Genomic DNA, 23,283 nt, shown 5'->3' with positions numbered 1-23,283 from the left:
ATGCAGGTAAGTAGCGTCAAAGTAAGTGGATAGCGTAAAGGTAAGTACGAATACGTAGAGGTAAGTGGATAGAAGGTAAGTACGAATACGTAGAGGTAAGTGGATAGAAGGTAGGTACGATAGCGTAGAGGTAAGTGGATAAAAGGTAGGTACGATAGCGTAGAGGTAAGTGGATAAAAGGTAGGTACGATAGCGTAGAGGTAAGTGGATAAAAGGTAGGTACGATAGCGTAGAGGTAAGTGGATAAAAGGTAGGTAAGATGCTTTAAAATGTACGTTAAATAAAGAACAAGTAAGTGTAAGTGGAAAGTGCAAGTAATGCAGAACAGGTTTGAAATTGTAAGTACAGTTAGGCAAGTAGAAAGGCCTGAATTTTAACCGCTTAGGGGTAATATGCAAATTTTTACATCCCTTGAAGGCAAATATTGTGCAATAAAATGCTTTCGGCGTAGCCTGCGGGAATATGCAAATTTTTATTTGCCCTGGGGCATAGCCCGAGGCGACGCCTAAGGCTAAATTTCAAAAAATTTTGAAATTTTCAAAAAATTGCCTGAGGCATAGCCCCAGGCGTAGCCTGAGGGCAAAAAAAATTTGCATATTACCCTGAGGCGATAAAAAATTTGCATAAAAACCTCCTTAGGCCAAATATTGTGCTATAAATTGCCTGTGGGATAGCCTAAGGGCATATGCAAATTTTTATTTGCCCTGGGGCATAGCCTGAGGCGACGCCCGGGGCTAAATTTCAAAAAATTTCGAAATTTTCAAAAAATTGCCTGAGGCATAGCCCCAGGCGTAGCCTGAGGGCACATAAAAATTTGCATATTACCCATAGGCGATTAAAAATTTGCATATTTCATTAACTAAATTGCCTGAGGCTTTTTAAAATTTGTAATTTCTATATTTACAAGTACATTCACTTGCATTTACCTTCACCCTAAACACTAATTACCTTCACCCTTTACATATACTTTACATACTCACCTTCATACCACTTACCTTCACCTATGCAGTAATCACCTTCACATTTATACTTACCTTCACCGTATAGACTACTTACCTTCACATTTATACTTACCTTCACCCTATAGACTACTTACCTCCACATTTATACTTACCCTTCACCCTATAGACTACTTACCTTCACCCTGTAGATACTTACCTTCACATTTATACTTACCTTCACATTTATACTTACCTTCACATTTATACTTACCTTCTCAATTGTACTTACCTTCACACCTATTCTTACCTGACTTACCCATTTTTCTTCATACTTACCTCTAGTCTACTTCCATGTCTTTTTAGACTTTACGCAATTTACTTAGCCATGTTGCCTTGAACTGAATCTCTGAATATTAACTGGATCTAAAATAAATTCTTACCTAAACTAAAATCTTGAACACTGGTACCAAACAATTGCAAATGGATATCTGAAAAGCAAAGCTATAAAAACCTGAAAAACAGAAACAACAAAATTTACACTAAACCAGTATATGTACGTACGTCGACAAACTGAGCGGCAGGAACTGGTGGTAGTGCTTTGTGACGACGTATTTATTTATCGACGTGATTAGAACTCTTTGTAAAAGAACCACATGTTCAATAACGCATAGTAACCAAAAAATGGAATTTCATTCATCTAAATCTAAACTTAATTTGATTCTGAAAATATTTGCAAAACAAGTGTGCTTAAAAGTAAATAATATTAAACTGATATAAAACAGCCATATTATAAAAAATTGAAGACAAATAACAGTGCATCGTTGTTCCTTAATTACTAAGCAATGATTAATAAGTACAAATAATTACTAAGTATACAAATTTGCAGAAAAATTACTTGTTACATTTGGTTGTCATTCAGGATGCAGTTGCGCGCTAAAACACTCAATTAAACATTCTTAGTCTGTGATAAGCCACATTACAGTGTGACCGCTGTCACTCAAAGTAAACGAAACCTCTACTTACTAATTTGTCATATCACTTTGGTCATATCATGGCCATGATGGCAATTCACACTACCAAATTTGTAGAATATACACGGGCATCAGCGCAATTCGACTGTATTGACAATATCTGCAACTAATACAAATCATTTTACTTTTACAATAAGGGAAACCACACTGATTCCTGTATCATTACTGGGTAACACCATTACGCCGCTTTCTAATTTCTAATGACGCAGAGCGCCATCAGTATGAATAGTAAAAATGTTGATGATGTAATCCATTCCTATAATGGCCAAAAGCTGTACTTACTTATTTTCTGATGCCACATTTAGAACGCATTGATGTAAACTTGATACACCATGTTGGCCAGAGCGACAAGAATTAGAAAACGCTTCGATTATGATGACGCCCTCTGCTAAATTCAATAACAAGCAGCATACAGTATCAAATATAAGTAGAATTAGAAATCATTAATAATAGTAACAGACTATGGAATAGTAATCAAACTCAATTACTGATTTTTGTCATGCACATCCTTCCCAAATGGTAGTTTGGGTTTCCTCCCACAGTGCACAAAAAAGAAGTATAACAAACATCATTGAAAAAGTTGCACTGCATTTGCATAACGCATAGCTATAATATACTGCATCAAATTCATTCTTACTCTGAAGATGAAGTAAACCAGAAAGCGGAACTGTTGAGACACATGACTGCTCACGGTAGAAACAGAGCGATTGTTAAACCAAAAAAAGTAATAAATACCACAAAGAAATAAAACATTAGATTACAAAATTTCTGAAGAGTAAATAAGAGTGTTCTATAAACAGAATATCTATTTTTGTCTGTCATGCATTGTAGTAAATATACATCTACATCTAAAAAGTTACACTGACCATACATAGTTACCTAGTTAGCATAGTTACCATATTTAATTAGTCTTCAGAATCTGGTTGTTTCACATTCACCACATAAAATAATGTCATTTCTGAAAGTAAATTATATCACAAAATAAGAAACAAAGAACAAAGATAAAACAAACAATGGTGCTGATGGTGGTGCTATCCTACAAGGAAATAAACATAATTACAAACAAACAGGAGTGAAAAATTATAATGAGGCATAGTTACCATATACAGTTAGTTTATTGAATCTGATAGATTCATATTCCTTGATATGAATATAAAAAACATGTCCATTCTGAAAGGAAATTATATCACACAATAAAAAACAAAAAATACCAATTTCTTCTTCTTCAGCATGTGATGTACCTGAAAGTTAGCAATAACAACAATAGAAAAGAAACCCGTCAGTTTCCATTCACCATATAAGTAACATGCATAGCATACCACCACCAAACTAACAAATCGAACTTACCAGTTATTCATGGATGGTGTTGAAGAGCAGAATTATAGTTGACGACCTGCCAGACTGATAGCATTGCAGTGAACTGAATAACCTAATGCAATCGAAGTTCTCTGATTAGATGTATAATACTAAGTAAATTATGCAAATGACTATTTACTTTGCCTCAGGAAGAACAACCCAATTTTCCATCAGTAATAGCGCAGTAAAATAAATATTACGAGCAACATTATGAAACGAGACGATGAAATTTATTACGTTTTTATTTACACACTTCCTATTACTACGTAATATTGCATTGTTATGCAAATTTCTTCCCTAAAATTACCTAAAACGTAAACTTATTAACATAAAGCATCGCAAATTACTAAAAATAAACGGAAATGTCAATACTGCGTATTTATGCATGATGTGTAATTTAGTTGCTTGAAAGTACAAAGTGATTCAATACTTTATATTTTTTCAGTGCTTTTCTTCTAATCTTCTAAATCAATCTAATCATAATAATAACGAATTTGTATGCAATGCATCATGAGTCTCTATGTTTAAAATTAATGTGAAAATAAAGAAGAACCAAAAGAATAATAACTAGTAATTTTAGAAAGAAAATCAAAAAAGAACATGTAATAATAAGAATTTAAGAAAAGAAACAAATCATTTTTTGAAATGGTAAAATGAGAATAATTTAATTAATAAAAACAATAAAAAGATGCATGTCTTGAAATTAAGCTAAACAGTAAATGAAAATAAATAAAAATCTCAAAATATTGCGACTCATGAAAACAATTGCGTGCAACGATTTTGCTGCGCCAAAGCCAAAACCCTGCATTATTTCAAATCTCAACCATACAGGTTTGTCCCTAGCTTAATTAAACTACGGGATAACTTCACCCTTTCGAAGTATCCCTACACGAGATCTACGGAATAGGGACCCACGGGAAACCACACATACCTTTTGTTTTCCGTTCTGTTTCCTGTGGTCCCCGTCTTCATTCTTCTTCGAATCTATTAAAATGTCAAACGTTAAATCAAATGCTCACGTTAATACGCAGTAAAAGTTATAAATAATATGTTAATTTTAAAATTACACTCTGGAAAATAACATTTTGCTGTTTTTCAATTAAAAGGAAACCTCACAAAATGATATTGTTACAGACTCAATATCTATTTTTTATCTATAATTCGAACTAATAACGATCAAATGAAAAAGAATGCGAATTTCCCTGAATAGGCGTCTTCTCATCGTTGAAGTCCACCTCGTTCTTCTATTGCAATTCTAAATCGTAATTAATTATTTAATAATAATTGAAATAAAGTAAAACAAAAAACATATCTGCTTCGTAGATATTCATCCCGCTTTCCAGTCTTTGCTCGTCCTTGTTCAGTCACCTCACATCGTTAGCCTACAGTTCCATTAAATGAAATTCACTGATTGACCGTAATCTAATGCTGCTATTGCAAAGCTACGTCAGCTAGGCAAAGAAGGCGCTCTTCTACTGATAAGACTAACGTTTACAGGAAAGCAGATTCGCAAATTTGAAAACCAATATTCACGAAGTGCTGTTCCACCAAGCCAAACTGCATTAAACGTCAACATTGAATTAACTTTATTTTGAAAACTTACTTTACGGCTTGAAAAGCGTTTTCAATGTTATTCAATCAATGATTTTCAATATTCGCAGGGAAAACGCCATCCAATTCGCACCGCACACCGTAGGCGAGCAATCATCGAAACTAAAGCCCCGTAAACGTACGCATAGCAGTGGAATAAAAATTTGCATACATTTTCTGGTAAACAAGTCCTACTGTGGCTGCTATTCCGCACGTTGAGCAAACAAAACTTTTCACGACTTTTAATCTGAAACCTGACCAAAAGGATTACATGAGTTGCAACTTTACAATAGCAATTATTATTTTCTCCTCGACTACTAGATACCATTGAGTTGACTGAAAAAAGCATTTTAAGCGAATTTTTCCAATATATTAAATGTTTTGGCTAGTGGTGAGCAATGGCTGCAAAGTAAACAAACGTCAAGGCCATGCTCAAAAATTTGCATGAAAGTTCTGGGGAACAAGTAAGTCATAATGTGACTGCTTTGCATTACGATGAGCAAACAAAAATATAACTTTCTTATAACTAAAAATAAGTAATTGGTGGAAAAGCAGTTTGATACAGTTTCAAATAACATGCATATGATTAATGAAAATAGAGGAAAATGAGATGGATGAATATTAATAAAATTGATCCAATCCATGCAAATAGTAGAATTTTGAGTAGAAGATACAGTTGGCGTAGTTGCATGGAAGTCTTATTTATTTGAAATTTTAAACAATTTTTGGTCACTTGATTAAAGTAAGGGTTATTGCTTCGAAGATATTCGTAATCTAAATTTAAATAAAACTCCACTTACTTTTTGTTTTGTACTTATTCAGTTGTGGTTGCTGTGATCCATCCTTGTTTCTCGTCATTATTCTTCATATCTATAAAACTTCCAAATATAAAATAAAATGTTCGATTTATCGTGCTGTGAAATTGTTTTAAAAATTTCAATAAAGTAAGAAAGCCATCATGCAGAAAGCTGAGTATTTTTCGGTATCAGAAAAAAAATCATATTGGAATTATTATGAAATGAATAAGCAAAAGAAATGAAGCGCCAGTTTAGACAATGAATGAAAAACATGGGCGTTGCTATTGATGAAACATATTTGCATAAAAGTGAGACAGTTTCAGCGTTGCGTCACACTGTCGCGTAGTCAAAGTGCGCTATAAAGAAAGTAATTGCAATTTAATTTAGCAGACTGTTTATATGCTAGGCAATGAAATGCATTATTAGTGGAATAATTTGCATTTAAAATGACATTCAATACTGACTAATGCAGTAAAATATCGTCAGTGAATGCAACATTAAGTCGGACAATAAGCAGTTCAAGGCTGCCAATTAAGACGAGCAAACAAACACTCTATCTATCCATCTCTGATAAGTTAACTGTACGACTGACGCTGATTTGCATAAAATATAGACAGTCTGCATAAAAGGTATGTGCGCTGCCTCATTCTACCCCGTTGAAGTGAATAATAAAGATTAATGAGTAGAACGTCAATGCAGAAGAAGAAAAAATGTTCATGTTTATAAATAATAAAATTGTTTCCAACTATATAATTAAAAATTCAATTTTGAAATATAAAAAGTAAGTAAAATACGTAAAGTTTTTCAAATCGAACAAATGTCATCAAATAGACTAATAAAAAAGAAAATATAAATCAAACAAGTGCAACAATCAGAACAGAGTCTTTAATTAATGCTATGACGAAATAAGCAAAGTTCAATCAAATGCCGCCAATTCAGTGAAGTAAGCAAGTTTTTGTCATAGTGAATTTCAGCCGACGACGCTAATGCGCATAATTTAGAAATTTGCATAACAGACTGACTATATGCAGTAAAAGTTAGAGCTGAACGCTTACACTTAATTGCATAGTTCTTCTTGAATTAGAAGTCCAGCTTTTAAATAAAATATTCTATTCGTTAATTTACATGCACACAAATTAAAATTTCAATTGTTATAATCACGTAATATGCGAGCAACTGTTATTAAAATGAGAACTTAAAGTTCTGAAGTTGAAGAAAGATCTCTGAAGAAGAATATTCTCAGAGATCTTTTAAATGCCAAGTGTGTAAATTGCATTTAATGCATAATATTCTTATTAAATCACTGGAATTATTTCTTCGCTAATTTAATAAATAAAACAGTCGAAAAATTAATTTCAGAAGCCCCTAAAAATGTATGGAAGAAATAAACAAAAGGACCATAAAAAATATGCATCTCTAATATAAATTTTTTATACATACACTCATTCGATGAGAGGTTTCAATTTTCAGATTGATATTGCTGCAATAATGCATGAACATCGTAAAGATAACTAATAATACATGTCATGAATACAAATCCCGTCGAGACTGAAGCCGCTAATCTGATAAACACGCACCATTACAGCGTTGCATTAAAAGAAATGAAACTGTATTTCAGCAAAAACTTTAAATAATAAATTTTGTAACTGAATTAAAATCCCAACTATACTGCGTCATAATTTTCTTACCTCGTCTATTGAGTGAAGGCGAAGATTTTTTTACTTTTACTTTTCACTATGCTTAGTTTCATGAATTTGGCCAAATTTTTCAAAATACAAACCTCAAAATACAATTAAGCAAAGATTAGGTCAACGCAAAATGAATGCAAATGATAATAGTTGCTTTAATTTACTTACTTAGTTTGCATTTATGCAACATGTTGGAAATCAGAAAAAGCATCTTTCTCAAAAAATGAAAAGAAAAAACAAAACGAACACCTTTTGATCAGTAATATTTCCTGCAGTATGAATTTCTACTGCATTTAAACTTTACTCACTTTAAACAACTGCTAGGTTGTTTTCCTCGTTTTACCGACGCTAACCATTCTTCCCAGTCTTATCAATTTCCCAACAGTGTCATTGAGAACTTCAAAGCAAAAGTTAAACAGCTTCTGTTAATTCAAATTCTGTGAAAAAATAAATCATCCATTACAAGCTATTCATTTTCATCTCATCGATCATTTTTACAGTGAAAAATTAAACAACAAAGTGTAGATAAAAATCAAGAAAATGTTTATGTTATTAATAGTAAAATTCAGTGAAAGGAAATGCACTGCAAAAATGCAATTCAATTATAAAAACAACAAACAACCGTTTATTCAATTTATTAGATGCGCACCAATAGCACTGTACAGTATACTTATATGCAGGTTCACATAAAAACGTACAGTTGCAAATCAAAGTGATGATTTTCAATGAAAATGGATAAAGATATGAAAATTGTTTTAAAAATCACAATTAATACATCAAAACGCAAGCATGTATAAGATCAGTGAAGAATTTAGTAGGTCTGCAAGTTCAATTAGCCAAGCCGAATGATTGGTCTGTCCGTTTCACTTGGCCGTGATGAATAAGTTAGCATAGATAGTTTTCTTTTTGCTGCTTGTGGCATTCTGTGTAGCGTTCCAGTGCGACTATCCAAAAACTGGGGTCCTTTGCACAGCCAAAAATCTGTCTCATCGATTTGAGCGCAATTGATGGAATTGAAACTGTCGGCCACGTCAATCTGCTCGGGAGAAACTGTGCGAGAAGTACCAAGTGAAGCAAGATTCATTGGCTCTATCGTAAAAGCTACTGCACTGCAAGCGAACAGCAGTGCCGCCGCCGTATAAATCCATCCGCCTGAAGTATTCATGCAGCTCGTTCGACCTTGGTTAGAACTTATGGAAATGACAATCAGCGCAGCACAGGCAACACAAGCTCACCAGTTCTCGACTGAATTTGCACCAACAGTCAGAAAGTAGCTGTATTTATCTGCTCCAGAACCACACCCCATCCAGCTCAGATGTATCTGATTGGTCAGCCATTGTAAAATAGACCCCCGCTTGCATAGACGGTATATGTTGATAGGTTCGGCGCCGATTGGTCATCAATTCATTCTCACTTTATTATTCATGTCAATTTGTTTGTTGAATTAGCTTGCCAACACTGGTCAATAGATTTCAAAAAAGTTGCCGACAAATTAAAATTTGAGCAAAATAGAAAACTGAAACTCAATTAACTCACTGCAGCCATAGTTTGAATTCTGCTGCATAAATTCGTTTTCATTAAATTTCTTATTCATTTTTATCTCGTAATAAAAAGAAGCTTCAAAGTATTAATTCAAAAAGCAGAACAAACAGTCTGTAGTAAATAACTTAAAATTAACTTAACTTAACTTAACTTCCCGTAAATTATTACATGGCTTCAAAATATTCTTTGCAAAAAGTTTTCGCTTTTCCAAATTCTGCAAAGACTCACAATTGCATACATATTAGCAAAACATTCAAGAAAAAAAGTGCAAATCATATATGTGAGCATTTTTGAATTAAATGTAAAGCTAACATTTATAGGCAAAACAAATGCAAAATTGACGAATACTACATGCAAAAATGGTTTCATCATTCATATATTTAATTACGCAATGAACAAGCTACGTCATAAGAGAGGTTTAAAATAAAATGACAATAATAATGATAAAATTAATTTAAGCACCTGTTAAAGAAGAATAAAATTTATTAAAAATTTTATCTGTCAGAATATTTCCCTTGATAAAATAAAATTAGATTATTCATGAATACTACTGCACAAAATCAAAGTGCATAATTCTATGCACTAAATGATAAAGTCAGTCTCATCATGAAGCGCAACCAAATGAGAATTTACAGCTCAACAACAGATAGTTATAAAGAATCAAATGACCTTTCTTCACTTATTTTGCCGTGAGTACATTTCTCTTGTGATTATTAATGTTCAATAATACTCCATGGACGTGAACGTACTTCAGATTTTAAACATGAAAACTTCAATGCAAAGAAAGCCATTTACCAATATTTACAAAAAGCATAACTTCACAAGTTTGAAAAGAAAATATTTTTTCAACACAAATTATTAAGCTACTTTAAAACTATAAAGCAATGATTTTCTACAAATAAGCTAAATGCAACATATCGACATTTAGAGCAAGCAAAGCAAACAGTAAAATAAGGAAGCATATTTCAATAAAATTATTATTCATTTTGCACCATATACTTTCCCGAAAATTTGAAAGTGTATCATATTTTATGAATTTTAATATGCACCTTTTATTTTTATTATTTTTTTCAAATTCACAAATCAAAACGTTTTCATTTTCACGACTGCGATTGAATTGACTGAAACTTTTCATTGACAATAAAAGTGAACTTTTCATAAGTAGAATGAAAGATTTTCATTTATCATAAAGTATAATCATATTTTTTTTCTTTTTTACATTAACATCTTGATTACTAATCATTTCTACAACGCAACATTTAATTAAGAAATGAAACAGCCATTGAATAATTGAATGCAACAAACGAAAAGAGAATTAAGCGCAATAGCGAAACATTAATGTTTAATTGCTTAACTGAACTTTCACAGAAATTATTCATAAAAAAGAAAATTAACCAATAAAAGATGTTTTATAATCAATAAAAATAGCTCATTTGGACGTAATAGTAGATGGGATGTTGCAATAGTTGCAAAAAATATATTTGTATTTGAAAAAAACACTGATGTAAGTAACAGCATTGTGATCCAACGGTCGTTAAAAAATAATGTAAGGCACAAGATTTTCCTATCTAGCAAAAAATATATTATAGCTAATTGAAAGATACATTATTCATACCAAAAAAAACGTTTGAAACCTATATGACTGTAGTTCTTTTGGATAAATAAATAAATAAGTACATATACATATATGTATTCATTAACGATTGTAAATGAACGCTCAATTGCACATGAAACTCAACATCTCAAAAATCAAGATTTTCTTTTAAATTTATGCAAAAAGATTACAAATAATATGAAAAATACTAAATTGCTCTTTATAATAATATCTGATACTGATAATATTAAAGTTATATGCTTATACAATATAATTGATGATAGGAAAACGTATACAGATATTGGGATAAACATGTCATCTAATCAACACACAATTGTTCTAAAATGAACAACAACATGCAATTGTTTCAATTTTAAACTTTCAAATGTCAGCCGTAATCAGCAATACAACTTAATAACAAACAGCAATTGAACAAATTCTGTTTTATCCGTTTCACTAAGTTAGAACAATCGTTATTAATTAATAATCGCCATTTCTAACTGAAACTGTTCTACACTATCAACATAAAAGGCAATACTTCCATAAAAGTTGAAAACAAAAAAAAACATTATTATTTAAAGAAATATTTCAAATAATCAAAGCTAAAATTCATTTCTTCTTAACTAATTAACTACTGGAAAATGGAGCAATTTATTACTGCAAATGAAAATATAGCTATCAAACAATTGCGCAATCAGCGAATCGTCATTTCATCATTTCAGCAGCAAATTCACAATGAATGAAAATAATATTCCACTAACTATTGATACTAGTTTGACTAAAATTAAACTTTCTACCAAAGAAACAAAATCATATTTTCCAAAATATTCACCACTTTTAGATTGCAACATGTAACTTATAATTTTTTTTTCAAAATAGTCAATTCAACTAAAGAAGCATTCAAATAAGTGAAATTAAACTACTACTTATATAGTGTAAAATATTCTATGAATTTTCACAAAATGATATGCATGTTCAGAAATAAGAGAAAAAAACTGAGAAAAAGATCCATTTCAAGTTTACAGAAGATAGTCAACTTTACTGCATGTACTAAAGAGAAATTATTTTTGCCATTGCAAATGAAAATCAATTGAAAATAAAATCATTAAGCTGATGACAAATAACTACTGTATAGGCTAATTTGACAAAGATTCGCGTTCAAAATAAAACCACAAATGAATAATTTGAGAATAACAGAACCATCAATCATTAAAAGTGAAATAAACCAAATCAAAATCATTTCAATTCTCATTTCACTTACCGATAAAATTTTTCAGTAATTTTTAAAAATTCCTCCTTTCACACTGTTGCACAATTTGCTTAAGCCAATGAATGATTTACTTAACACCATTAATATTTTAACCGTTGACTTCAGTTTTGAAATTCGATTCTTAAACATAAAAACAAATATAAAAAATTTTCATATAACTGATAATTTAAAAAAAAAGCATACAAAATTCAAACCCAAATTTATTCACAACTGCTTCAAATAAAATTTACTTCTATCATTTAATTGTTGAAAACTCGGCTCAATTTTTGAATGCGATTCAATAAAACATCACCATCTCGAATTAATGCTGCATACTGTACGTTTTTGGAATTCACTTGGTTCGTCTCAACTACACCACGCACACGGTCAATTTTACATGTCAAATGGCCACTGCTGATGAAATAGTGCAATTCTTTATCCATAAACTGCGGACTGACGCCGAATGCTTCGCCCATATAACGCAATGTCAAACTGCGGTAAGAGCTGAGAAGCTGCTGGTATGCTTTAGCGCGCATCATTCTACAATAGTGAGTATAATGCGGTGCCAAAATGCGATCGAATTTCATTCGGGTCTCTAAATCGGCCAAACAACTAAAGAATCCCGCATAGTCACATTCATACAGTGAATGCAAATAGCGTCTTAAATCTTGCTGCGAATACAACTGTTCACGAATCTCTGCAGAATTGACCACTTTATCACGCAGCTCATTTCTGCTTAAAGCTAAAATAGCCTTGATTGTATGAAAAGTATTTTCTTTGAATTTAAAGTCAAAAAATCACCAACTCAGAAACTACCAAACTAGCAACAAATGTAATCAATTATGAATAATTTCAAATAAAATAAATACTTAAAAATCACTTGCCAAGCATTGCAGCTACAACGGTGTAAAACACAAGCGTTTCGTATGTGATCAACTCGTAACTTGTAAATGTGCAAACCGCATCCAACAGTAGACTTGCCGCTTTTTTGAAATCTCGAACTGCTAAAGCATAATAGCCTTCGTATGCTTTCAACCGATTTTTCCTATCCCAATCGCCTCCCTAAATTCAAATTTAAACAAATGAACAGGTTTGTGAAAAAAATATATTGAAAAATTCAATACCTGTTCAATAAGTTTATGAACTTCTTGAAATTTTTCTTTGATAAGTGCATGATTCATGTAAAACAAAGCAATGCGAATTTGATGGAAAATAATATCAATCTGCTTTCCCACACCCACAGTACGGTCATAAGTATAAGAAAGTGCCTTCAAACTGGCGTCTCTGTCTCCAATCTGTGACAAATATTCTGCTTTTTTCAGCCAAGCATCGCGTACTTCAGACTCTCCTTGACTCTTTTCGGCATCGATTATATCCGCTTCAAATTTTTCCAACTTTTCTTTATTTTGCTTCGTTAATCTTTCCATAAGTTCTTTATTTACTGGAATACCAAGAACTTTGCTTACATATTCGTAATATTTCCCCATTTCATTCTTGGTAATTGCTTCCATCAACTTTTCCTTCACCTCAATTTTCTTTTTCGGATCATATTCTGTATGACATAACAGAAACTGATACTGAGCAATGTTCAAGTCTGGGTTAATTACAATTTCTGCTTTCTGTGATTCTTCCAATACAGTAACGAAAGACTGAAATAATTGCAACATGTCACACTTAAAGTGTCATATTGTAAATTATCGATTGAAAATAACAAAACACTGATTGAAAAACAATTTTCAAGTAAGAAAAGCTAAATAAAAAATTATCGACGACTAGGTTAAAACGGAAAATGAAATTTTAATTTCTAATCATTACACTACATATAAAAATATAATAATACATTAATTCTGCATGCAGGTAAAAATTTAAGCGATTCAAAAACAAATGTGCATCACTAACTGTTAAACAATTCTCTAATATGAATACAATAATGTCAATAAAAAAAACAATAAATTGCACTATCAGAAAAATTCATATAAAGTTACGTAAAGAAAAAATACTAATATTCAAAAATTATGCGGAAAATACGAAATCAAAAGACATTAATAATTACATAATTCAACGAATTGTTGTCTTGATATAGCAAAATTTAAAAATATACATTATTTATTAAAACCTGTTTAAAATGGTTAACAAAAATAAAAGATGGCAAAAACTGTTTTCAAATTCAGAAAATTTCCCAAAACAATTACGATACTGAACTAAGTTTGAAAATATTTTGCTTCCCTTTTCCTTCTGTTTAGCTTTAATCATAAACAAAAAACAATTTTATTTGTATTTTAAAATAATCTTACCATGCTGAACAACCAGAAGAAAACGAATAATTTCAAAATCTGCTTCAAAATCAACGATGTCGAACTATAACTGAATTTGAAAGTTTCTACGTTAAATAACGTTACAGTACAACAAAGAAGTACATAAAAGTAGGCATAATTGTAAAGCAAAACATATTTGAAAAAAAGTTGACATTTGAAAATCAAATTTATGATAATATTTTAAATTATTTTATTAATATTTTATTATTATCTTCGAATTTTTATACAATCAAACTTTATTTTTTGAACTAGTTAAACCAACAAAAGTACAGTACTACACTTGTACATAAAAATAAGGGCTTTCGTTCATTAAACGTTTCCATAGCTGGTTGTAGTCGTTCTTTGTTGTTGCGTTCAGCACATTTCTTTGGTATCATTTTGTAAATTTGTTATCAAGCTTTTCTTATAACGGTTAATATGAAGTTACTTTTGCATAATTTCTTGTCGACAAAATTTCTCAAAGGTGTAGTCACAGGATATCCATTAAAGTTGTCATCGACTTGTACTTATGAGATTGTGGAACAGCCTTTCGATGCTGAGCTTGTGAAGAAGATGATGGCGCGATTGGACTGGAGTGCTTTAGCTGGTGCAGTGCGCTCGTTGAATATAAGTGACGAACTTCCCGACGAGAAACCTGTTGATTGGGAAGAAAATGAAGATTTTCTGAAGAAGGCTCATCATGCGATGTTTGAAATTGAGATTACAGATGGTTATATGCATTGTCCAGAAACAGGAAGACCGTTTAAAATCACTAATGGAATCGCCAATATGATGGCAAATGAAGATGAAGTTTCGTAGCTGCATTTTAAACTGAAATGTATGATTTATTATAAACAAGATGTCCAAGTTTCCAGTTTATTTCATTTTTTGTTCATTTTACTATGTGAAAATAAACTATTGTCTTACTTAATTCCTTGCCTGTTGCGTTACGTATATCATTTGTGAACAACGCAAATATTTGCAAAAAAACGAAGGAAAATCTCAGAATAAAATTTTAAAATAAACAAACTACATTTAATTTTCAACAGCGAAGGAATGTCAACAGACTGATTGTTTTATTTTTGTCGTTTTCTCACATTCTTTTAGATGGAAAATGCGTACAACTACAACTTGATTGCCTAATAATTATGTACATGAAAATAACTTTTAAAGTGTATTTTAAATGTATGCTTACTTATGCATAATTTTTCCATAATAATGCCAGTTTTCCTTTGCAATATCTACAAATGAATGAATTCTCGTTAGAATGTAAAGTTTTCGCACAAGTTTATGCATATAATTTTTTATATCAAAAATACGTATATTTCTCAATGTTTAACCTTTAAAACAGTCCTTATCTGGATTTTAAGCTGATTTAAACATATTATAAGCAATATTGTGAATTTGTACCTAGTGCTTCTTAATTACAGTAATCCAGACAGCATTAGAGGGAACGCTGATGTTCACGTAGAAAATATCTTTTTCTCAAATGTTATGGACGCTACTGCATTAGAACCGATACTAAATGACGATTTAAATGAAGAGGATTCTGCACAATCGCCATCGTCTGTGAGTTTGAAATCAGACCCAGTTGTTTTTTTTCATTTTTTACAAGTTGCATCGTTTTACTGAGACTATTGTTTAGATTTTCTGTAATTTTGATTGCAATTAACTATCAGCAATCTTTTTCGACCCGTAAAAAATAGTTTTCTCATAAATTTTTAAAATTCCTGCATTGTTATTCACGGTTGCATCGGCCAAATGCTAGGCGCGACCTTTAATGTAATTTGATATACCTTATTCAAAGATTAGAAGAAATATTGGGTTTTAATTCTTTTTGTTTGAAAGCTAACCACAGGGAGAAGATCTCGTTGGTGAAGTTAAAAGCAGGATGTGTGCAAATACGAGAGTTTCCCAATGCTTCACGAATGAATAGTCGAAAATTTATTTGGAAACATTTGATTTATGTTAAAGAAAGTTCACTGTACAACTAACTAACTAACTAGTTGAAAAGAATTTTAACTTAATATGCGATTTTACAACACTTCACTGACAGATTGCCGTCTCTGCTTAAGAATAAAATTGGCCTGTTGTTTTTAAGTCTTAACTAAATTTTCTTGTCAAAAGTTAATTGAAAAAAACAGTTGTTATTTTTCAATTTTAAGCAGCAATCCTCACATGATGAAGAAAATTCTTTCAATTTCTGTCAGTTTGTTTTCGTTAATTTTTTTTCAAAATGTCAAAAGTATTTAATTAATTTAAATGACATGACGTACGTTGGATTAAAAATACTGTGTAGTTTCGCTAAATATGATTTGTTAATTAAGTATAAAATTCTATGCATTTGTGTTTTCATTCCACATTTAGACACCCGTATCGTCAGTTTCTGAATTAAGCCGAACGGATCTTTTGCGTTTGCTCTGCTGTTTGGAAGGAGAAGTGCAAGCTCGGGATGTAGCTATTGCAACTTTAAAAGCGGAAAAAGCTAAACAGCTGCTTGCGCAAGCGAAATACGGAAAGCTGGGTTTGAGAGAGCCGTTTTCCGCGTTACAACGTGACTCATCGTATTGTGATTCTTCGCCTGGTGAAGAAACATCAGAATCGGACGTGACGCAAATTTATGAGTCACAATTGATGCAATTGGAAAAGTTGATTTCCAGTCAACGAAAAGCGCATCTAAGAGCTAAGCAGGTTGATTTTCTTTTTTTACTTTTTCCTTTTGAAAACTTTCGAATATTTACTTTTTTATACATATGATATATATTTTTCTTCTTTAAAGTAATTTTATCTTCTACCTTGTTCAAGCATCATATCACGGAACTGCGATTTGATTATACGCAAACAGCTGTTATAGATATTTTGAAGTTGCATTTCAAAAAGAAAAAAAAATTTTTTTTCTTTAAATGTCACTAATTAATTAATTGCCTTTTTCCTAATTCCTAAGGGAAGATGCAGACCAATTTTGAAATTATTTTTGAAAAAAGCACATTATGCTAATAAAATCGAAGAAACGTTTTTGATTTCAGATTCAAAAGTGAAAGTTTTGAAAATTTTCAGGTATTACTTACTGTAATAAAGCGGCATGCGAAAACTGTGCGCGAGTTGGAACATGAACGACGAAAACGAGCCCAAGAAGTTGAACAAGGCGATGATGTGTGCATGCTGTTGGAAAAAGAGCGTGACAAGTTGCGTGAAGAGGTAGGTAACTGATTGAGAATGAATGATTTGAATTTCGGCCTAAAATAAAAATTAAAACATTACATACATATCTATATTTACATAAATATTGAATATTTTTCTTTTTGCAAAGACGGAAATGTATAAGAGAGAATTGGAATCTGTGCGGTCGGATTTGGAAAAAACTCGACAAGCGTTGGCTGACGAGAAAGAACGCCACAAGCAAATGGTTTTGTACTTGTTGCAAGAACGTCGACAGATGTTGGTACGTTTTGTCGAAGAACGTCAACGCATGTCCAAAACTGGACCGGATGTTGATTTGAAATCGCTGGCCACAGTTCGGGCTGAGCTGGCCGAATGTCGAAAATGCTTGGAAATGGAAAAAACGCATCGGTGTCGTCTTGAGGAGACGGTTCGCAGTCAGGAGGAAGATTTGAATTTGATCCGGCAGACAATTTTGACAAAAGCTAAACAGCAAGCGTCGACGAAATTAGTTCGAACGTCGTCGTCGTCGTCTACAAAAGCTGACTACTTGCCTGTACAAAGCAGAGTAAGCTGCAGAATTGGAACCGCCGTTTCTGTCGCTTGTTTGCCTGCATCGTCTTCGGCTACTTTGGCATCGTTACCGCATCCATCGCCGGCGTTGTCGAGGTTGAGGATGTTGCACGAAGGTTCCGTCTCATCGTCGGCGGAACCCAGCATTTCATTTCCTGCGCAGAAAAATGGCACTCAACGGACTCGCAGCAATCCACCACTGCCTCCACCACCACCACCGCCACCACTATCACAACCATCATTACCTTTACCATTGCCCCCGGTGTATAATAACATTGATCCTTCGACGAGTGGTGGAACTTATAAAATATCAGTTGACCATTTTTCAACAATTTACGGTCCAACTGGATTAATAATGCCAAGTCAGATTCCATCTGGGACCAGGAGAATAGCGTTGCCTGATTATGTGAGCGGAGGATCGAAATTTGCATCGTCACTACCGCATATTGCTCGTAGGTCGACGACGAACAATCAAACCAATCAACAACAGCATACTGCACCTCCACCGAGTTACAGTACTGCTATGCATTACAGAGAACAACAACAGCAGTGGGCTTGTTCCTCAGATGATACGTCGTTGTCAATTGGTGCCGCTCAAGCAAGACAACACCAACGCCCTAATGGAAACAGTAATGGTGAAAGAAGGCAAAATGCTCGAAATCGCAAATCAGTTTTGGCACCACCACCGTCGGCTGCATCTCCTGTCCATGCGCAGCAGCAGAATCAACAACAGTCACCTTCAAATGGAAATCAAAATGCAAATAATAATAATAATCATCATCATCATCACCAGCACCAGCATCATCATCACGTACACGGCGGTCATCATCAACAACAGCATCAGGTATGTACGTGGCCGCCAGAGGCGGTGATCAGGGTCACGGACAGCGCGGTGGAACCTGAGATTGCGCAGTTGGAGGCAATTATTAATTCGTTTATTGTCGCTTCTTCGTCTTCATCTTCGTCGTCGTTGTCAGACGATGTCAAGCCGGCTAACCATACCGGTGTTGCTGCCAGCAACGGCAGCAGTAGTCGTAAGTGGAAGTGCAGTAGACCAAAATGATAAATAGACTAAAAAGAAAAAAAATGTAAAAATAGACGAGCACGTTACCTAACATGAGCAAAAACTTCGGATTCTTCTTTTTCACTAACAAGCTAAAAAAAGGTAAAAGATATTTTAACAACGTTCACACACAGCAAGCACACTGGCTTATATCATCGGTAGATGTTGAAGATAGACGTAGAGCGCATGATGAGATGTGGCAGAAATTTCTTTTGTTTTTCTCCACACAGGGTAACCACTTGTGCCATCATAGTTGCAGTAACGGTGAATGAAGAATGAATCAATTGTTGAAAGAGATGTAGTAGAATTTGTTTGCCGGAAGAATGAATAATGATAATAAGGCTTGGTTTATAATATATATATATTATTTCTGCTTTCAGTGAACGAATTTGTTTATTTTTTTTACACATTCGGTTTTGCATAGTGTTTAGAGAAGAAATGTAGATGTTGAAAAAAAATGCTTACATCCAACACAGTTGTATAAATTAATAATAACCATTGCTGAAGTGAATTCTTTCTTGTAGACTGTCCATCTGGTATAATTGCAAACGGCAAGCCCAAAGATACCGTTGGAACAGAAGAACCGACTGACCAACAACAGGTTGAAGCAGTTCGTGGACATGGTCGTCCATTGGAAAAGGCAACCGTATTGCGTAAACTGCCAAATCGAACCGGCTCCTGCATCCCATCAGCAGCTGTTGTTGCCGGTGGTGGTAATCAGCAGAAAAGTCGACGTACGTCCAACGTTGCTGGGGGGGAAAGTCGCACCGGAAAATCATCTCGACCCTGTGAATATCCAACTTTTTCCACGTTGAAAAGGCCAACAAATCGCAAACGACCCGTACGCGCTACGCAAGTTTAACAAATTAATTGTGAGAAAAATGAGAAAACAGTATATTTATCATTTTCTGTTTCCATCCTCTTTGCCACTTTTGCCAACAACAAAATTTGCATACTACATGTACAAATGATATGCATGTATATATATGTACTGGATTTTTTTACTTCATTTCATTACCGTACTATGCTTTTCTCAGTGCCAATGTTTACAGTTTCTCTAATTAAAAAAAACTGTCGTGAAAAAAATTCGACGAACCAATTTTGCATTGCAGAGAAAGAAAGCTCTTATTCATTTTCGGTGAACAAATCGCTGTGTTTGATGCACTCTTTCCAGTTGGGGGTCTGTTGAAACGAAGACTGACCTGCTGAAGAAGATGGCTGAAATAGCATGTGCGGATCTTTACGCTGACGAAGTCGAGCTAAACAAAAAAAGAAAAACCGTATAAAAATGACAAATATTACTTATTAATAATAATAATATTATTATTATTAACAGTAATACATGCTGTGATGTTTTTGATGTCTAAACTGGCAATCTCTTTCTCTTCTTCTTTTCGAATTTTAAACCTCTTGCAAGCTTCCACCGTTATACGTCTGCCTGCAATTCAAATTTGTAAATGCAAAATTAACAAATACCTACACGTATGTATATATATCACATATAAATACTTGTGCGATACCTTTAAATCCATTTTCTCTAAAATAAGCTTTTATTGCGTCCACTTTTTCTCTATCAGAATTACAATCGACAAACAAACTTTTGTAGTTGGGGTAAAGACCAGCTACGCGGATGCATCGCCGAAGTACAGACAATTCGTCAACAGATTCTGATGGCTAAAATCGTGCAAAATTGTACGGAAAAGAAAATTCATTAATTAATTAAAACATCAAAATTCAATATTCAACCTTCATCTTGCTTTTCTTCTCATCAGATTTTTTGTTGCGTTTATTTCTGTCTCCAGAACTGTCACTATTCAATGACGGCAAAGAAGATCCTGAATCACTTTCTTCATCTCGCTGATTTTTCAAATCTTCCTAAATGTACAAAATATCATAAATTTCCCATCAAAATTATCCAAAAAAAATTGCACTTGTTTTTTGAATTTTCCAATTTCACTTTCTGCTTGTTTTCCTTTGCTTGTATCGTTTTGATCGCTTAGTAAAGAATCATCTGATGTACTTTTTTCATCACTCACTTGCTTTCGTTTTGTCTCTTCCTGAAATAATGAAAATGTTAATTAAGGTTTTTCTGCAAACTCTAAAAATACAACAATACACTAGAGTTTTGGCTACATTTAATTAGTGATATTTTTCTCAAAAACAGTATAAAAAATTAAATACCGTCTCAGATATCTGTTTATTGCCACTTTCATCATCATCATCATCAATTTGCAACAAAGAACTGGAATCAGAACTCGACTCAGCAGTCTCATCATTCAATCCAACATTAGCTTTGTTCACTCGATTTTTCTTTGCATTTTTCTAAAATTACATTCCTTTAAAAAAAGAACAATTCAAATTTTCATTTGTTTTTTGCACAATCTAAACAATTCTGTTCATTTGAAATAATACTACTGTCCAGTCAGATTTTGTTTATGACATTTTTCCTCGTAAAATTTTGCAATGCTAGTATCGAATAAAACAACATGAAAATCAAGATGCTACTTACTACTGCAAGTAGCTTTTTGTCATTCTGTAGTTCGTCACTTTCATCATTTGAATGTAAATTCTAAAATAAAAAAATCAAATCTGAACAAACTCGACCATTCGAACCGACTTGAACAAAATAAAAATGATAAAATACTTACACTGCTCATATTTTCTTCACTGTCATCCGAGAAATATAACTTCAATTTTTTCTTCTTCTTCTTCGACTCCACGTCTTTCTACACATAATGCAAAACGTTTTAAAAGCAAACAAAATCAAACATGCTAATATCATTCTGCTTTTCCATTATTAACATTCTCTTTTACCTTGTTTGAATTGTTTTGCTTCCGCTTCTTCAATATTGGGCTTAAATCCGAACTTCCACTATCCGAAGAATTATCATCGGAATCACTAATCGACAATTTTGTTCGCCGGTTACCTCTTTTAGATTTCGATCCGTCAATGTCATGTAGTTTTGTCTTCTTATTCAGTTTGCCAGTGCTTTTTGAAGGCTCCACGTCACATATTTCACTGGCACTATCCTCTACAGTTATAAATAGTTCAAAAAAATAGAAAATGATGCATTTCTTTTTTTTATCAATCTTGTTAAATCTACCTTGAAATTGCATTCTCATACATCAAATTACTATTACTTTGTTTCACTCTTTAATCTTCTCGATAATGCTTTATTAAAATACAATTAAAGAGGATTAACTAACAAATGTTTCGTGAAATTACAAAAAGAGTAAAAACAACTAATAAATGAAATTACTGTTACAAATAAATAAATGACTGATTAAATAATTTAGTCATGCTAATAGGCAAATGTTTGACATGCGGTTTTAACAAAACGCGACAAAACAAATTCAGCCTCAACAATGTAAAAAAACAGTGTCAAAAAATTTACCATTGGTTTCGTCGTCTGTCGATGAACACACAGCTCTAGACGATTCACTCTTTACTGTTTTCTTCGATCGAACCATCAGAATGGATAAAAGCAAAGCTAGAATAAATTTAAAAAAATAGAAATCATAAATAACATACTCAATTGATAAATCTATTAAACAATTCATTTCCCTTAAATAAATATAATTTATTCTGAAAATTTATTTATTCGTTTTATTGCTCAAACGTTCAAGATAAAATTGAATTCATTTATTGCAAGATAACAAAAGTTCATTTTAAAGATAAATTAAACCATGGTACCCACGACCTCTTCACTAATTAAACACCAGCTAAAACTGCAAATTTCTACAATATGAAACATGAATATTAGGTTCAATTGTTCCATAAAGTTTCCAAAAATACTGTTATAAATTTAAAATTTTAAGCATTTAAAATTTTTTATGCTATTATTAATGATATATTTCATAATGTAATATTATTCTACAATGTTTAAGTTTTTTGGTGAAGAAAATTTTATTTACATAAACTAGTCCAGCAGTTATTGGAGAATTTTTAACGTGCTCAGATAAATTATTTAAATAAAATAGCTTTACTTTTTATACAGTAAGATACTGAGTGTGATAGGTGTGTAAAATTTAAAATATAAAAGTTCGCATTAGATATACAAAATAAAAATCATGTAGCACAACATCAAGACAGTTTTTTAATGTACAAATTCTTATACATTTATTGTAATTATGCGTAATAATCAATTTCGTAAAACCCAATAAAACCATGAGGGCTTTCCTTATAAATTAATTTTTTCAGGATTAATGCATTATGCCATTTCCAAAGTGGTTGAATTTTTTTTGTACGACAAGGTGGCCTTGTCAATTTTACACTTCCGCTTGTTCATAACTATTTTACTGCTTTCTGTTTTCAAAGTTAAGAAATCTGAGAAAAACAAGTAGTAAAACCAGAGTCACTTTACTTTTTTTAAACTTTTACGATTTAATTAACTTCAAATTATCAA

General features: G+C 32.5%; 6 protein-coding genes across 6 annotated transcripts; 2 read left to right on the top strand and 4 right to left on the bottom strand.

Moving 5' to 3' along the window:
* Window positions 1–417: 417 nt before the first annotated feature.
* On the top strand, window positions 418–509 carry Tsp_03451 (conserved hypothetical protein; the record flags this gene model as incomplete). Its single annotated transcript, XM_003379751.1, has 1 exon — window positions 418–509. A coding segment is annotated over one exon (92 nt), but the record flags the coding sequence as incomplete, so codon positions are not given.
* A 4,467-nt stretch (window positions 510–4,976) lies between these two features.
* Window positions 4,977–5,776, bottom strand: Tsp_03450 (hypothetical protein). Its single transcript, XM_003379750.1, has 3 exons — window positions 5,719–5,776; window positions 5,190–5,254; window positions 4,977–5,165 (listed from the first exon to the last, which is right to left on the bottom strand). Exons 1-3 carry the CDS (start codon window positions 5,774–5,776, stop codon window positions 4,977–4,979), a joined length of 312 nt encoding a protein of 103 aa, XP_003379798.1.
* Window positions 5,777–8,235: 2,459 nt separating this feature from the next.
* On the bottom strand, window positions 8,236–8,568 carry Tsp_03449 (hypothetical protein). The gene has a single exon (XM_003379749.1). The coding sequence runs from the start codon at window positions 8,566–8,568 to the stop codon at window positions 8,236–8,238; it is 333 nt and encodes a 110-aa protein (XP_003379797.1).
* Window positions 8,569–8,683: 115 nt separating this feature from the next.
* Window positions 8,684–14,480, bottom strand: Tsp_03448 (26S proteasome non-ATPase regulatory subunit 6). The gene is made up of 9 exons (XM_003379748.1): window positions 14,382–14,480; window positions 14,083–14,146; window positions 13,842–13,861; window positions 12,913–13,437; window positions 12,669–12,850; window positions 12,064–12,523; window positions 11,881–11,929; window positions 10,629–10,686; window positions 8,684–8,816 (listed from the first exon to the last, which is right to left on the bottom strand). Exons 1-9 carry the CDS (start codon window positions 14,478–14,480, stop codon window positions 8,684–8,686), a joined length of 1,590 nt encoding a protein of 529 aa, XP_003379796.1.
* A 40-nt stretch (window positions 14,481–14,520) lies between these two features.
* Window positions 14,521–20,548, top strand: Tsp_03447 (conserved hypothetical protein). The gene is made up of 9 exons (XM_003379747.1): window positions 14,521–14,897; window positions 15,513–15,651; window positions 16,450–16,773; window positions 17,140–17,280; window positions 17,393–17,930; window positions 18,129–18,449; window positions 18,678–18,848; window positions 19,402–19,611; window positions 20,484–20,548. The coding sequence occupies exons 1-9, from the start codon at window positions 14,521–14,523 to the stop codon at window positions 20,546–20,548; spliced, it is 2,286 nt and encodes a 761-aa protein (XP_003379795.1).
* A 194-nt stretch (window positions 20,549–20,742) lies between these two features.
* Window positions 20,743–22,438, bottom strand: Tsp_03446 (solute carrier organic anion transporter family member 4A1). Its single transcript, XM_003379746.1, has 6 exons — window positions 22,273–22,438; window positions 21,692–21,909; window positions 21,526–21,603; window positions 21,387–21,446; window positions 21,059–21,199; window positions 20,743–20,934 (listed from the first exon to the last, which is right to left on the bottom strand). The coding sequence occupies exons 1-6, from the start codon at window positions 22,436–22,438 to the stop codon at window positions 20,743–20,745; spliced, it is 855 nt and encodes a 284-aa protein (XP_003379794.1).
* Between the last annotated feature and the right edge of the window lie 845 nt (window positions 22,439–23,283).

Source organism: Trichinella spiralis (genome assembly GCF_000181795.1).
Source record: "Trichinella spiralis strain ISS 195 chromosome Unknown Scfld2, whole genome shotgun sequence".
Taxonomy (NCBI): Eukaryota; Metazoa; Nematoda; class Enoplea; order Trichinellida; family Trichinellidae; genus Trichinella; species Trichinella spiralis.
This window is presented reverse-complemented; position numbering and strand designations above follow the sequence as displayed.

What these genes read in the sequence shown, in the direction of transcription:
- Tsp_03446 (XM_003379746.1), bottom strand. Translation starts at nt 22,438, where the DNA reads ATGAATTGTTTAATAGATTTATCAATTGAGTATGTTATTTATGATTTC. An exon ending in GACAGACGACGAAACCAATG is followed by an intron (nt 21,910 to 22,272) that starts GTAAATTTTTTG and finishes TTATAACTGTAG; the next exon opens with AGGATAGTGCCAGTGAAATA. An exon ending in ATAAACAGATATCTGAGACG is followed by an intron (nt 20,935 to 21,058) that starts GTATTTAATTTT and finishes TCATTATTTCAG; the next exon opens with GAAGAGACAAAACGAAAGCA.
- Tsp_03449 (XM_003379749.1), bottom strand. Translation starts at nt 8,568, where the DNA reads ATGAATACTTCAGGCGGATGGATTTATACGGCGGCGGCACTGCTGTTC.
- Tsp_03450 (XM_003379750.1), bottom strand. Translation starts at nt 5,776, where the DNA reads ATGACGAGAAACAAGGATGGATCACAGCAACCACAACTGAATAAGTAC. An exon ending in GAATAAGTACAAAACAAAAA is followed by an intron (nt 5,255 to 5,718) that starts GTAAGTGGAGTT and finishes TGCTTTTTTCAG; the next exon opens with TCAACTCAATGGTATCTAGT. An exon ending in ATTGTAAAGTTGCAACTCAT is followed by an intron (nt 5,166 to 5,189) that starts GTAATCCTTTTG and finishes GTCAGGTTTCAG; the next exon opens with ATTAAAAGTCGTGAAAAGTT.
- Tsp_03448 (XM_003379748.1), bottom strand. Translation starts at nt 14,480, where the DNA reads ATGATACCAAAGAAATGTGCTGAACGCAACAACAAAGAACGACTACAA. An exon ending in TCTTCTGGTTGTTCAGCATG is followed by an intron (nt 13,862 to 14,082) that starts GTAAGATTATTT and finishes TGCTATATCAAG; the next exon opens with ACAACAATTCGTTGAATTAT. An exon ending in TTCATAAACTTATTGAACAG is followed by an intron (nt 12,851 to 12,912) that starts GTATTGAATTTT and finishes ATTTGAATTTAG; the next exon opens with GGAGGCGATTGGGATAGGAA.
- Tsp_03447 (XM_003379747.1), top strand. Translation starts at nt 14,521, where the DNA reads ATGAAGTTACTTTTGCATAATTTCTTGTCGACAAAATTTCTCAAAGGT. An exon ending in CGCATCTAAGAGCTAAGCAG is followed by an intron (nt 16,774 to 17,139) that starts GTTGATTTTCTT and finishes GAAAATTTTCAG; the next exon opens with GTATTACTTACTGTAATAAA. An exon ending in CCCTAATGGAAACAGTAATG is followed by an intron (nt 18,450 to 18,677) that starts GTGAAAGAAGGC and finishes CGTGGCCGCCAG; the next exon opens with AGGCGGTGATCAGGGTCACG.